The 15,552-nt window shown below is 52.8% G+C and overlaps 1 protein-coding gene across 1 annotated transcript in view; it reads right to left on the bottom strand.

The window, feature by feature from the left end:
• LOC122393985 overlaps positions 1 to 15,552 on the bottom strand; it is a 34,490-nt gene that overhangs the window by 15,073 nt on the left and 3,865 nt on the right. The window contains exon 2 of the mRNA XM_043390509.1: positions 9,114 to 9,372. Coding sequence (XP_043246444.1) covers positions 9,114 to 9,372 — 259 coding nt within the window. The remainder of the gene's footprint in view (positions 1 to 9,113; positions 9,373 to 15,552) is intronic.

Consider the following 15,552-nt stretch of genomic DNA (forward strand, 5'->3'; position numbering starts at 1 on the left):
ATCTACTGTAGCTCTGGCACGGTGACAAAGTTGGAAAAAAGTGACTTGAGGTTGGGTCATTCAAAGTGACCTGGTGACCTGACCTTAAAAGATAGGAGGTTCAAACTTGCACACCATGTGTAAAATTGATGAGAGAATATTCGTACCAAATTTCGTGGCGCTACGCGCGGCGGTTTTCCCGCTATTTGCGAATAACCTCAGGGGGGCGGATATCCGCCCCCCCCCCGTTGGTGCGCGGGTTAACGTTATCTCTAAAGTCTCAACACCGCTGACCTAGCGTCATCATCTTTTCTATACGCTGTTCCGTTTCAAGCTTGCAGCCGAAGTGCCCTGCTGAAAGCAGTTCGTGATTTCTGTATATACAGCAGGGTATATACAGCTCTTACATTTTAAGACGCAAATTCTTGAGCGGAGGAGCGATCTGCCGAAGAAACTCCGACTGCAAGCTTGATATGAAACAGACTATAATAGGAGCTTCCATGAATGTCTGAGTTACATCATCGTGTTTTGTGTCATTTGATTTCGCTGATAAAGAATTTAGTGAATCACATTACCAATTCGTGAAGTTATGCGGCGTTATACAGTCGTGTGGCGATCTAACGTGCCATTGGCATGACTCATTGCACGGCAAGTCTCCCTGGTGACATTTATCAAAGCTCCATGCCTCTATTGCTGCACTGAGATCGAAACTTGCAGCCTCCCTATGAGTGCCCCATGAATGGACCTGCAGTGACGGTCCCACGCCAACCGACAAAACGTGAGACCCAGACAGTCAAGGTCATGAAAACAATTACAGCAGGTCGATACATGCCCCGCTCGGTTAGTCAGCCAAGGTCAGAGGTCTGGCGGCGTCATCGCACGCTCTTGCAGTAAAAAAAAAAATGTCTGCCGCTTACAGATGCAAGTTCTTTTGATAGTGAATACACACAAACTGAAATACGAACGCATCGTTTGCATGCAAAGGTCCATTGTGCCATTAGACTTCAGTATTCGTTTGTCACGCAATGGCTGGTCGAGTTAGCACTGAACACCTCATTGCCTTTATGTCTGTGAAATGACGACTGTGATTTGGCCCGAACACGAGACCGACACGAGTTCAAGGTCACCGCGTGTGTGGAAAATGGGTGATAGCTGCCGCCAAAGGTTAATAGTCGCTGGTTCGAAGTTAAAGTCGTCACGTTTCGACTCTCGAAAACGACGCGGTGATGTGACCAAAATTGATCTGAAGCCAACAGTATTCTGTCATGGAAACACGAACAAAATTAATTCGCGAGTCATAAAACAGTTTAGTATGAGTGTATGGAATACGATACTAAAAACAATATTCCAAATGTTGTATGGGTAAATTAAGCAAGGGTACTGATCGCTACAATTTCACATCATTGACTGCTAATTAAAATGCTTCCAGCGTAGCTCCTCGATATAACCGCTGCCGTCAATATACTGCGCCGCTCCAATGACAGCAGGTCATAAGGTCGACCGGACAGCTGATTATTGGGTCCCCGGGCGGGGGTCAGACACCACGGCCGTCAGACGCTGCGTGAGACATATCCGACGCGGCTAATTGCTTTTCCCTGTGTGGCGCAGCGGCCTGCCACAGAGGAGGAATTTCTGAAGGCCGCATTGAACACAAGTCAATGTCATAAGCCTTTCCGATTCCTGGTAATTTATGCTTATAACCATGCAATATGTTGCATAGCAACACTGGTACATTTTGACATAAATCGTATATGCGCTCTGAAATGTTGTATTGATGCGAATTATAGGCTGCGTGCAAATTATTAGGACTCTCCTCAAGCACAAGGCATGAACGCCATTGCATGCAGGTCAGGTGCTTGCTGAAAACGATGATAATATAGCTATAGGCATCGTAATTGAACGTCTCCGCTATAAACGACTTATAAATATATAATACCCTAGGAAGAGGCTGCTACAGCACTATGATTTCAGGCATGCAGTCTTTGTTCACGCCACGGTGCTGTACTCAATGTCCAGATTACACGATACCCTGATTACTGAGATACCAGTTCATAACAGAAGTCAATTGCAATGTTATCCACGTCGTTAGCACGTGCTCGGCAATCGGTGGTACGCGTAACATTCATATACCAATTTTCTTTTGGCGCGACTCGGTCTCGACTCCCTTCACGCCCTCTGTCGATCAGCGTCTTGCATAGGGTCAGTGCCGTGATTTCCCGCTGAAAGACGAGACGGACTGATGAAAGGAGGAGACAATGGGTTGGGAGGGAAGATAATGTAATAGTGGGGGAGTGGGGAGGAGGTGGGGAAAGATGTTCCCTCTGTGATGGTTTGTCAGCAAAGGGAAGGGTGCAGTTCGTGGGGCGCCGCCGCCTGTAGTCACTTCCACGTCAGTGCAATGTCTGGCCGACCGCTAGGTGTCACTGGGTGTTTCATATGAGTCATGGGTTCGCACGATGCCGCCGCCGAGTACGTACGGGCGTTTGCGGCGCCGATGTGTGTATGGCTGTGGGCCTCGCCGTTCTAATGAATCTTACAGTCTCATCCGATCCAGTAAGGTGCCATTAGCACGTGCTCGGCAATCGGTGGTACGCGTAACATTCATATACCAATTTTCTTTTGGCGCGACTCGGTCTCGACTCCCTTCACGCCCTCTGTCGATCAGCGTCTTGCATAGGGTCAGTGCCGTGATTTCCCGCTGAAAGACGCCAAAGAAATTGCCAAATGTATGGGAAAATTAGGCCGTAGAGGTCGCGATCGCCGGGACACCACGCAGGTACCCGGCCGGGGTGAGCGGCGGGTACCTCGGCTGACCGCGGAGGCCGTCGGAGGGAGGTAGGCGGGGAAAGACTACCTCGGCCACCGACACTACCGAGGAGCGCTCGGCGAGCGCGCGAAGTGCGGTGGCACTGGCGGTGGGCAGTTTCAGGCCACGGGGAGGAGGGGGCTGGCAGGAGGTAGAGGGGATGGTGCCGAAAGTAAGGAAACCGACCGTTCCGGTGGGGAGGCAGCGACGTCGAGGGGTGAGGGATAATGACGTCCGAGACCGCTTGTGGCCGCGCAGTGATGCGACGGCGGAGCTAGAGGAGCACTCGGAGCTGCCGGCGGTGTCTTTGCTTGCCCAGTCGGTGGTGTCCGGGCTGCTGCTGCAGCTTCGAGCGCGGCGCCCGCGAGACGGCTGTCGGGAACGCTGTGACGAGCCGAGTAGACCCAGCTCGGGGAGCGGTATCGCGCATGGTGCAGATGGGACAGGCACGGGCGAGGCAGACTGTTGACACGCCACACGGCGGCGGCCGGTCGGTGCATCATCGTTCATTCTGCGCGGGCCGGTGCGGGCGCCGCGGCGGCTCTGAAGGTTAGTCGGTAATCCTGTTTCGGTGTTGAGAGAAGGAATGGCGGCTGATTTCACCGCCGCTGCCGCAGCGGCACGGGGACCTGTAAGTCGCCCCTGACGTTAGTCGAATGAATAGGTGACTCATCGGTAGTTGGTGCTGCCGCCGGGGGCTCGAGAAAGTGGACCGTTTGACGACCCGGTGAGTATGGGTTCCAGCAGGTTAGTAAGGGAGACGTGACAGACAGCAGACAGGTATGGTATGGTCAGCGGACCGGTGACAGTGGGCGCTGCTCCATATCCAGCCAGCGTGCCGCGGAATGGGTACGGTCAGCGGACCAGTGAGTGTCAGACCCAGCGGGCAGAGGAGGGCGCTTCCAGTCAGCGGGCCGTGGAAGTGGGACGGTCAGTGGACCGTTGAGTGTCACTGCCAGCGGGCAGAGGAGGGCGCTTCCAGGCTCCAGCTAGCATGCCGTGGAAGTGGGACGGTCAGCGGACCGTTGAGTGTCACTGCCAGCGGGCAGAGGAGGGCGCTTCCAGCCAGTGGGCCGTGGAAGTGGGACGGTCAGCGGACCGGTGTGTGTCACTGCCAGCGGGCAAAGGAGGCCCTTCCAGCCAGCGGGCCGTGGAAGTGGGACGGTCAGCGGACCGGTGTGTGTCACTGCCAGCGGGCAAAGGAGGCCCTTCCAGCCAGCGGGCCAGCGGACCGGTGAAAGTCACTGCCAGCGGGCAGAGGAGGGCGCTTCCAGCCAGTGGGCCGTGGAAGTGGGACGGTCAGCGGACCGGTGTGTGTCACTGCCAGCGGGCAGAGGAGGGCGCTTCCAGCCAGCGGGCCGTGGAAGTGGGACGGTCAGCGGACCGTTGAGTGTCACTGCCAGCGGGCAGAGGAGGGCACTTCCAGCCAGCGGGCCGTGGAAGTGGGACGGTCAGCGGACCGTTGGGTGTCACTGCCAGCGGGCAGAGGAGGGGGCTTCCAGCCAGCGGGCCGTGGAAGTGGGACGGTCAGCGGACCGTTGAGTGTCACTGCCAGCGGGCAGAGGAGGCACTTCCAGCCAGCGGGCCGTGGAAGTGGGACGGTCAGCGGACCGTTGAGTGTCGCTGCCAGCGGGCAGAGGAGGGCGCTTCCAGCCAGCGGGCCGTGGAAGTGGGACGGTCAGCGGACCGTTGAGTGTCACTGCCAGCGGGCAGAGGAGGGCGCTTCCAGCCAGCGGGCCGGGGAAGTGGGACGGTCAGCTGACCGGTGAGTGTCTGCCAGCGGGCGGAGGAGGGCGCTTCCAGTCAGCGGGCCGTGGAAGTGGGACGGTCAGCGGACCGTTGAATGTCACTGCCAGCGGGCAGAGGAGGCCCTTCCAGCCAGCGGGCCGTGGAAGTGGGACGGTCAGCGGACCGTTGAGTGTCGCTGCCAGCGGGCAGAGGAGGGCGCTTCCAGCCAGCGGGCCGTGGAAGTTGGACGGTCAGCGGACCGTTGAGTGTCACTGCCAGCGGGCAGAGGAGGGCGCTTCCAGCCAGCGGGCCGGGGAAGTGGGACGGTCAGCTGACCGGTGAGTGTCTGCCAGCGGGCAGAGGAGGGCGCTTCCAGTCAGCGGGCCGTGGAAGTGGGACGGTCAGCGGACCGTTGAGTGTCACTGCCAGCGGGCAGAGGAGGGGGCTTCCAGCCAGCGGGCCGTGGAAGTGGGACGGCCAGCGGACCGTTGAGTGTCACTGCCAGCGGGCAGAGGAGGGCGCTTCCAGCCAGCGGGCCGTGGAAGTGGGACGGTCAGCGGACCGTTGAGTGTCACTGCCAGTGGGCAGAGGAGGGCGCTTCCAGCCAGCGGGCCGTGGAAGTGGGACGGTCAGCTGACCGGTGAGTGTCTGCCAGCGGGCAGAGGAGGGCGCTTCCAGCCAGCGGGCCGTGAAAGTGGGACGGTCAGCGGACCGTTGAGTGTCTGCCAGCGGGCAGAGGAGGGCGCTTCCAGCCAGCGGGCCGTGGAAGTGGGACGGTCAGCGGACCGTTGAGTGTCACTGCCAGCGGGCAGAGGAGGTCGCATCCAGCCAGCGGGCCGGGGAAGTGGGACGGTCAGCGGACCGGTGTGTGTCACTGTGTATGGACTTGGTGCCGGCTGGCGGCCTTCTGTGTGCACTGACATCTGTGCACACCCCTGCCGCGGCCCTGCGTGGACGCTGACCTCTGTGCACGCTCGGCGCCTCGGGCACACGGTGGCCGATCGCGACCGGCCGGTGAGCCGCGCCGGTCAGTCGGTGCCGGGACCGAATACAGGCTGCGTCGATGGACAAGTCTCTCAGTACCATACACCACCTGACATTGCCGCACGGCCGCTGCCGGACATGAGGTGTGCATCCTTGGCCGAAGTCTCCAGCGCCAAGCAAATTCTCACAGCGGTGCTGACATCACGGGATCCAGTGCTGTCCTGAGTGAAGCGTCTTGTCCAAAAGGGGTGGCCGGCCTCTCAGCACGGACTCGGAACTGTCTGCATTGCTGGTAAACGGCTGGCATTGTCCGTATGCTGCGGCGTGCTCATGTGGGGTCACCGAGTCGTTATTTCGAGCAGGGCACGTAAAGCGATCTTGGCCGAGCTCCACGTGGCGCAACCTGGAGTAAGTTGCATGAAGGCTCTAGCAAGAGGCTGCGTCTGGTGGCCGCTCATGGACAAGGTCATCGAGCGTGTCGGGAGCCTGTGTCGGGCATGCCAGGAGAGCAGGCCAGCACCTGATCGCGCTGCCCTCCGCATGTAGCCCTGGCCGGATCGTGCCTGGTCACGGATACACATCGACTTTGCCGAGCCCACGAAAGGAAGGTACGTGATGGGCGTGGTAGACGTTGATTCTAAGTGGATTGAGGCAGAGTGCTGAACCACTGTCAGCTCCAAGTCGACGATTACTAGGCTGGGAAATGTGTTCCCGATGGGGATTACCAGACACGGTTGTGACTGAAAACGCCACATCATTCACCTCATCCGAGTTTCAATGTTTTATGCAGGGAAATGGCAGACATCACAGGACGAAAGTACCTCGCCACAGCCAAGGCAACGGATTGGCTGAGCATGCTGTGCGTGATGTCAAGCTTGCCTAGTAGAGGTCTGACGACAACTGGGAAGATGCTTTGTCTCGTTGGCTGCGCTGTCAGAATATCACACCTCACAGCACGACCTCAGTTTATCCCTCAGAGCTCATGGTTGGACGCAGCATCCGGAGCCGGCTGGATCTCCTTCACCCGGACATGCGGAAGGGAGTGACTGAGCATCGGGTGAAACAGAAGGAATTCATGACAGCAAGGTAAGATCTGAAAGAAGATTTGGTGTGTCATATCTCGTGTTTTTTTTTCCAGAAACTACGGTGATGGGTCGCCATGGGCTGCTGGAGTGGTCGTTGGTGTCGACGGGCCAGTATCGTACGCGATCGAGCTAGAGGACGGCAGGATATGGCGACGGCATACTGATCAGTTGAGACGTAGACTAAACGGAAACACGGTTACAGAACCTCCTGCGATGACTGCTGGTGCAGCCGAGACCGTGGCCGAACCAGGAGTGCGGCTGCAGAGGAGCCGACGCCGCCGACCCAGCTGCACGCGCCTCTGCTCAGGATGTCGAGCTCCGCCTCCCAGCGACCGCCGACCTGCTTACCCGGACTGGATCCTGCCGCACGGCGGCTGCCGGTGGAAACTTCTGTGACTGGGCACGCAGGTGCCATTAGCGAAGGCGCCTGCGCCATCAGGCGATGATTGTCTCGAAGTGGCGGTGCCCCCCGATAGCGGCGGGCTGACGGCTGCGAAACAGTTAACGTCCGTACCGGCGGAGTCGGGTGCTAGCGAAGCTGGTGATCGCCGGTTGGGCCGATTGCGGAAACAAACTGATTTTTTTTCATAGTTATGTGTTGGTGTGCGGCGCAATAGCTCATTTTCTTCGGGAAGGGCAGTGTAGAGACTTGGTGCCGGCTGGCGGCCTGTCTGTGTGCACTGACATCTGTGCACACCCCTGCCGCGTCCCTGCGTGGACGCTGACCGCTGTGCACGTCCGGCGCCTCGGGCACACGGTGGCCGATCGCAACCGGCCGGTGAGTCGCGCCGGTCAGTCAGTGCCAGGACTTAATACAGGCTGCGTCGATGGACAGGCTTCTCAGTACCATACACACTGCCAGCGGACAGATGAGTTCAGTGGGAGTGCGACACTGCGACTCCGGTGTAGGTGTGACGGTCAGTGGACATGCTCGTGGCGGCAATGCAGCATGCAGTCATTCTAGCACCCACAGAGCGGCATACGGCCAGCAGTGACCTGACTCCAGCCCAGATGGCCCGCTGCAGACCCGGTGCAAGACGACCCCCGATCAGCTGCGGACCTGCGGTCCGGGCGCTGGGCCAAAGGCCGCTACGCCACGGTCACGGTCAGCTGACGTCACGGCGGATGAGTCACCCGGGCCGCCTCACGGCGCAGATGACGGTTACGTGACACGCCCGCGCCTGCGCCGCTGGCGGCCACGTGGCTACCAGCAGTTGCTGTCGCTGCCGCCGCGGCGCCACCAGCGCTGGAGGTGTCCACACCTACCGCTGACGTCACGATCACGCGATCGCTGGGCAGAGGTCACACGATTGCTGGTCGCTCCCGCCAAGATGGCGTCAGGGTGGCTTGGCCTTGGGTGCACAGAGACATTAGGTCATGCACGTGGACAGGTCTATGAACACAACAAGATGCGAGGCTAGCAGTCTGGTGGCAGCATAAATCGTATCTCCCTGAAATGGGGCACGAGCATAACTGCGTATACGGTCGGTGATACTGTCGGCCGTTGGAGAGCTCTGGCCTGAACAATAATGGCCGACGCGCAACCCTGTCCTAGGGCCAGTCGGTCATGGCGGCCAGTAGGGCGTCAGCGGAAATGCAGGATACGACCCACCTTATTTGCGCCTAGTGGCAATCTGCAATCGTCGGCAGGCAGCACAAAGATGTTCCCTCTGTGATGGTTTGTCAGCAAAGGGAAGGGTGCAGTTCGTGGGGCGCCGCCGCCTGTAGTCACTTCCACGTCAGTGCAATGTCTGGCCGACCGCTAGGTGTCACTGGGTGTTTCATATGAGTCATGGGTTCGCACGATGCCGCCGCCGAGTACGTACGGGCGTTTGCGGCGCCGATGTGTGTATGGCTGTGGGCCTCGCCGTTCTAATGAATCTTACAGTCTCATCCGATCCAGTAAGGTGCCATAATTCCTTGTAGTGCATGATATCGAGATTATCAAAATGTGTCGCAGGTCAGCTGAGTGCATCAAAGGGACAAACGTTAAAGTGAGGACATGCGATGCTGGCGCTGACTCATTTAATCACAGCAAGTACTGGCTTGGAATAAGCCTGAACGGAATGTATTTCAGTCAATGATCATTGACTTCCTCATCTCAAAACGCTGGCCCAGTGCTCTAGCGCTAGCGGTAAGATATATATCTGTCCATGGACAGTTAAATATCTTACCGCTAGCCTAGTGGACCGTGACCCTATATCTCATCACGGGCCCACTGAATGGCCCTCAGCTCTCTCACCAGTGCAGTGGCCCAGAGTCCCCCGCCCCCTCTCTCACCGTATAGGCCCACTGGACGGCCGAGTGGAGCTCGTGTCCGTGCCAATGCAGCCTGGCGCAGTGTTCCCTCTATCTTTCACCTGTGACCCATGGTGTCCCTGCTCTCTCAGCGGTGGCCCAGTGGACTGCTGAGTGGAGCTCGTGGTCTCTCTCTCTCTCTCCCTCTCTCTCTCTCTCTCTCTCTCTCTCTCTCTCTCTCTCTCTCTCTCTCTCTCTCTCTCTCTCTCTCTCTCTCTCTCTTTCTCTCTCACCAGTAGCCCAGTGGACTGCCGAGTGGAGCTCGTGGTCGCGCCGGTCCAGGTCGGCCCCCCGCTCTACCAGCAGCCTCAGCAGCGGCTGGTGGCCTGCGATGACGGCCAGGTGGACGGACGTGTGGCCGTCCTCGTCAGCAGCGTCCAGCAGCTCCGGGCAGGCGGTCAGCAGGAGGTCAGCGCAGCCGGAGACGGTGCCGTCGGCGCAGTGGTGCAGAGCGCTCTTCTGGCGACGGTCCCGCTGCCGCACCGACTCCGGCTGGCGGCGGAGGGTGGCGGGTCAGATAGGGTCAGATGGGGTGGGTGTGAAATACGCACGGTGATAGATTAATAACCGGAAAGGTGTTTTGATGTCATATCGTGAAGGATTTGTGGAACTATATAAGTTATAATTGTTTTTTAGGAAGCTATAAACTTGATATAAACAACCTGCACACGTATTTTGAGCTTGGTGCTATGTCAATATAATGAAAGTGCTTTGCTTCGTACCGCGCTCAGGCCTCAGCCCTGACCGGAAAAAGTGTTTCGCTGAGCTCTGCAATGTGATAAGTCGCAGCTAACAAGGTGTTATTTAGGTGCTAAGTCTCGGCGGTTATTTTCCGCAGGCTTTACAATGCACTGACAACGTTTGGGCGGCACCTCTACGGCAATTTATTTGGATGTGGAGGAGGAATATGCAATGTGCATGCAGTTTTGCGAATGAATTTGATTCCTAGAAACATATAAGCTATGGAAGGTGGCTTAATGATTTGTGCATCAAGTGATGAGTGACTAGACCTTTCCAATGGACAGTGATTTATGGTTAGATTTCATGATGCAGGATATTCACATTTGTCGTCTGTTGTGGCAAGGCGTGGAACACCGTGCTTCAAACGCATCTAGGTTTTATCGCACAATTTTTAAGCGTGCAAATTGTAAGTGTTTTTTATTTATGCCATGGTGTTATATAGGCCCCACCAACTTATTGCTTTTACTTAGGCATATTTCCGAATCATGTATTTCAAGGACTGCCATTTTAGCCGGTTTTAACGTTTCCATACACGCATGCATTTGCCAGAGTAAAGAGTTGAGTCCAATTAAAGTCGAGGTCACACGCCTTTTAAATTGCTTTATGTGAACGCACTCGCGTGTGGTCGTATCTCACAAATTTCAGTCGGTTTCCTGCTCGTCGCCGCGTAGGCACAAGTTTGTGAGTTTCCACGCTTGGAATTTGAGAGCCTGCTGAAATTGTTCGACGTGGAACTGCCAGTGGGGTTGGGAGAACAGAGACTGACGCTTTTGATTTGTACACAGCCTGCTTATTCTGGCATCATGTGTAATTTGCTTACCTTCCATAGACTCGCTAGCCAACGTGAATGAATAAACATGTCTGACCCGCCCTATTTCAGTGAGCTTTGCAGGAACATGTAAGCCAATGTGTCAATCTGGATCCCTTCCAGTAAATGGCAACTGTAGCCCACAAACTAAACATTTACACTTTTCATATAATGACGCGTTAAGTTTGCTGGCGATGGTAAGTCCTATAGTTATACAGGAAACCTGCAGCAGTGTCTTCCGTAACGATCCCGATCAATAATTCAATACGCTCATTACCTTACCACGGTGACAGAGTAGGTCAAGTGGGCTTACGGTTACGGTCCACCCATTACAATAAAGAGCGGCCCCGTTTGTTAGGATAGAAAACAATGGGGTAATAATGGATGACACGCGATATCGGGCCGGAAAGATGGATTGGTATCATCGCCATGAGTCCAAATCGCTAATTAAAAAGAAAATGATGCAACAAATTGGTTTTCATTTTTTTCACAAATTTATTTACATAACTGACAATCACATAGCAGTACACACAGTACACAGAACCGGACACCTGTCGCACGCCCGGCCAGCGGACCGGTCCCAGGTAAAACCTCAGGGCCGGTCACGGATGGGAACGGGCGGGGTGTAAATCTGGCGACAGCTCAGCGTCCGAACCTCGCCCGCCCTATATGTCCTGTTATTACGCTCGTTGTCCCTGTTCGCGAGATGTGTAGCTAATGAGACAAAGTTTTTGATGCACCTCTACCTTCTTCTTTTCTGTATCGGCCATGCCCACTCGCATATTACCAAACTCTGCCCTTGTCATAAAATCACAGAATGAAAACATATCAGCTATTCCTATACCATGTTGTGCCACTTTTGTTCTGTAAATATAATATTTTCCTAGCAAAAACAGTCTCTGAATAGCAGCTGCAGCATCAGCCATATGAAATGTCTCATTTTCCTCGAATCCAACAATTATTGCCCGTTTGCTTAGAACAACATTGTAATGCAATCGCTCCCTGACCCTGCTCACCATTGCTCTCCAAACACATTGAACCTGTTCGCACTCAGCAAAAAGATGCAGAAGCGTCTCTCTATCTGCATTGCAGAATGTACACAATGGACTTTCTTCAGTGAATTTTGACACGAAAACGTTTGTCGTTAATATTCTGTGTACTAATCTATCCTGGAACCATCTAAGAGTAGTATTTTTAGTACAGTTCGCAAATCTGTTGTAAATGAGGTCCCATTCTAGCTGACACTGTAGATCGTTATTCCATTTTATTTGTGATTTTAAACCATCCCGTGTTTTAAAGTAGGGGAGAGTGGGGCAAAGCGGCCACCCGGGGCAAAGCGGCCACCCATCGTTTTAGCCCTCCACAGCTGGCGTTAGCTCCAATTTATGGTTTCCAATTATACTTCTCTTCGCGGTCGTTCGAATGAGCCAGACCGGGGTTTCAGGCCCATCGCCATTGTTTAGTGAAACACGGAAAAGCATTTCTTGCCAGGTTACCAATTATGTTTGCAATTTTTAAATGTTATTTTATTCCATAACCGTTTGGAATTTTTATAAGCGTTTTTGTCCATGCATTGCGTGGTTATCATACATGCCTTCTACCAATTTTAATGCTTTTTACCCCACTAATAGCTGAGCTGGAATATTTTTGTCTCGGACGGTATGTGCGGGGCAAAGCGGCCGGGGCAAAGTGGCCAGCCCCCAATTGGTCATAAGTTGTTTCCATCTGGATAAAAACATTATTTATATTCAAATGTGTCGTCATGCATTCATCTTGGCCACTTTTCGGTTACATGAGTTACCAAATTATGCAATTAAATGTTTTTCCAAGAAAATTCTTTCTTTGTTTAGCAATAGGTGGGAAGATAACAAAGTAAACATCCATCTTCCCTTAAACCTTGTCACCATCAAATACCCTAGTCGTGCATGAGCGAACTATTCTGTTTCTCATATCGGGACTTGAGAAGTCGCCAGTGGCCGCTTTGCCTCAGGGGTGGGGCAAAGTGGCCAATATGCTATAGGTTTAAAGATTTGTCAATATCTCCCATATGTGAACGCCTTTGGAAATGAAACGCAGTTGGAATAAAAGACAATTTAATAGGGATCACACTGGTATAGAAAGAATCTTTCTAAGTTTAAAAATCAAGCGTCGGCATCGTTAGAAACGTTAGGGTGGCCGCTTTGCCCCACTCTCCCCTACTTATGCTGTAGCATTGTCTTATAGTATATCCTACATCCTCCCTTACATCCTAAGAGAGTTGCCAACGCTGGCTGCATTTTAGGTCCAATGTCATGAGGTGGCAACTCCCCCGTATATGCTGTCCTTATTACTCTAACAATGCCCGCGAATTCAAGCTGTTGGAGACGCAAGCCATAAGTGTTGTTTATTTCAGCAATATTCATAAACCTTCTTTCATCCGTCCAAACGTCACCTACATTGGTACAACCAGCTCTGTATAGACGGCCATTCCACATAACTTTGTGATTACGCTTGAAGAAGGAGGACAAAAACAAAGGTTGCGTCTTAACATTTTCCGGTAAGACTTCAAAACACTTTTTGAAGGCATCCCATTTACTAAAAACCTCCCGCCAGAACGGATTGATACCATCTGAAACCGAACCTACAGCTTTCGAGAAGCTTGCATCACCACACGAGAAAAGAATATCATTTTTACATAGCTGCATTTCTGCTAAAAACTTCCAAGCATCTTCCGAGCATACATATCTTTTCATCCAGGAAATTTTCAAAGAATCATTATATGTTTTCAAACATGGAATATCAAAGTCCCGCATCATAAAGCGTCGCTTGATCTTATCAGGACCCTTGTTCCACACGAACTCAAAAAAACTTCTCTGCAACCCATAAATGGAGCTCTCAGGAGGGCATGGTAGCATCATTAATGTATTGGTCAGCTTTGACAATGCTAGATTTTTAAGAACTATCCGTTTGCCATATACCGTTAACCTCCGTTTCATCCATCCTCTAAGAAGATTCCTGACAAATTGGTTTTCATGGTTACACTACAAAGTGGAAGGCATCAAACTTAAGCGTGTTCGCAAGACTTAATCATGCGCGAGGGACTCTAGATCAATAACTGGACGATACAACGAGGTCATTGAAAACCGAATGGCTCCTCGGATATCATATATCCACGCTGTATTCAGAATAATTCAATAAAAATAAGACATTTTTTGGGTTTCCCGTTTTCAGTCTTAATTCTTTCCAGCCCATTGACAAATAGGTGTAAGCAATGCTTTCATGTGTTGGGAAGAAAACCATCAAGATTCTGGAGACATCTTGCGAGTACATATACCTAGGTGCTGGTCAGTAGCGGCGGAACACCATCAATTAGGGGGGGGGGCACTGCCAACTTTTGGTCCCATTCTTTCCATGCAACGCCCATAGGGCTAATGTTAAAATGCCAAAATCAAAGGGGGCACGGTGTCCCGATGCCCTCCCCGTTCCGCCGCCTATGGTGCTGGTGACGAATGAATATAAATGTGAGGACGCTTTCATTTACTATACACATTGCGCTGCAACTGTAGGATGTGTTTCTAAATTCTAGGCAAAACAAACGTTGCTCAACATAGGTACATGCCACAGAGCATAATAAAGCCAGCATTGTCCTCATTTTGGTAAACCGGTCTAATAAACGTCATCCGTGTGCGATGCCGAGCAAGGGCGGCGCCACCGTGGGGGCAGTGGGGGCAGACTGCCCCCACTGGCAGGAGGCCTTGGGGGCAAGACTATGTTTTTGCCCCCACAAAATTTGGCTGATGTTGAAATGGGAACAGAAGACCGGTGCAACATTCATGATAGGCGGTTATAGTTGTACGCCTGTTTTTGACGGTCCCCGTATCAAGTGCATCAGCAGAACGTTCGTTCTCGGATCGTCTGTCGCATATCTCGTACTCCCACTCATTCTCCTACTCATTTTCGTTCACCAGAAGGCTGCCCTCGAGCTTGACCTCGAGAAGGTTGAGAGGCAGTTTGTCAAAATCGCCCAGAGAAGAGATCATCCTCTTTTGGGGACCCTTAGACTGTCACTGAGACTGAGTTTTGGGAGGTATGACAAAATGTGATAGGTAGGCATGTATATCCGATTTAGCTGGAAATGTATGTGGATCGCCCTAATGGAGCTTATTCTGGTATCAATCGTGTGTGAGAGAATCGCACATATACGCACTACGGTAAAAAAGAGAACTAGGTACTGATTATTGTTTTGAGGAATGCACCATTTTACATCTCAACATAACATTTTCACAGGTTTGTGTCTCGCAATCTAGTTTTATAGTTTTATTTGCTCGCGACTCGCTCGGGCCCAGGGGGGTAATCCCACCCACCGCAGCCCGGGGGTAGCCCTCCCCCCTGTCTAGCTCCGTAAATAAGGCAGCTACGGAACCAAAAATGGTACAGCCCACCGCTAAAGTAATGTGTGGTTTTACCAATCTCAACGGCTGGCTTTGACCGACGATTTTTAAATGCGGACTGATTGAAAAGAAGACGTCAATAGACAAAGTTGTAGCTGCAAGGGTGAAGATACATGTAAGCTACAGTTAAAGTCTCGTTGCAGTCTGGCTAATCGTTCCTAAGCTTCAGAAGCAGAACATACCCATGACTGAAACCGCACATTACGTCTGCTGTGGACTGTACCAAACGAAAGGTATCAACGAGAAGATTCTATAGTAGGGATGACCGAGATTTTCGATTTTGCAATTTCAGTTCGGCTCACCTTTTTTCCGATGTAAAATTGAATTTTAAGGTGGGATGTCCTCTTGCAATTTTTTGATAAAAACACTCCTTTCGTAGTAAATTTGCACATTTGTATTTAACCCTCGCCGGGCCTATTGGTTTTCTATGTGCGCCCCGGCCGAGAATGAGAGGTTGGTACGACCCCCATCGCCGTTTCGCCCCTAATTGAGCTAGAGTCTTGGGGAAAGAACGAGCGTGTGCGCAGTTACAAGACGCAGCGATTGGTACCCGATTTTAAGGCCTGAGATTAACTGGTGACCTCTGAGGTCAGGTCAAGAGGCGCAAGACCGGTTCGGTTTTTGGTGAATAACTTCGCTCAAAATGGTCGCAGATCCACGATTTTGTCAGCATCGTGTTTTGCTATATCAGGC

Source organism: Amphibalanus amphitrite, unplaced genomic scaffold (genome assembly GCF_019059575.1).
Source record: "Amphibalanus amphitrite isolate SeventyFive unplaced genomic scaffold, NRLGWU_Aamphi_draft 000567F_arrow, whole genome shotgun sequence".
Lineage (NCBI taxonomy): Eukaryota > Metazoa > Arthropoda > Thecostraca > Balanomorpha > Balanidae > Amphibalanus > Amphibalanus amphitrite.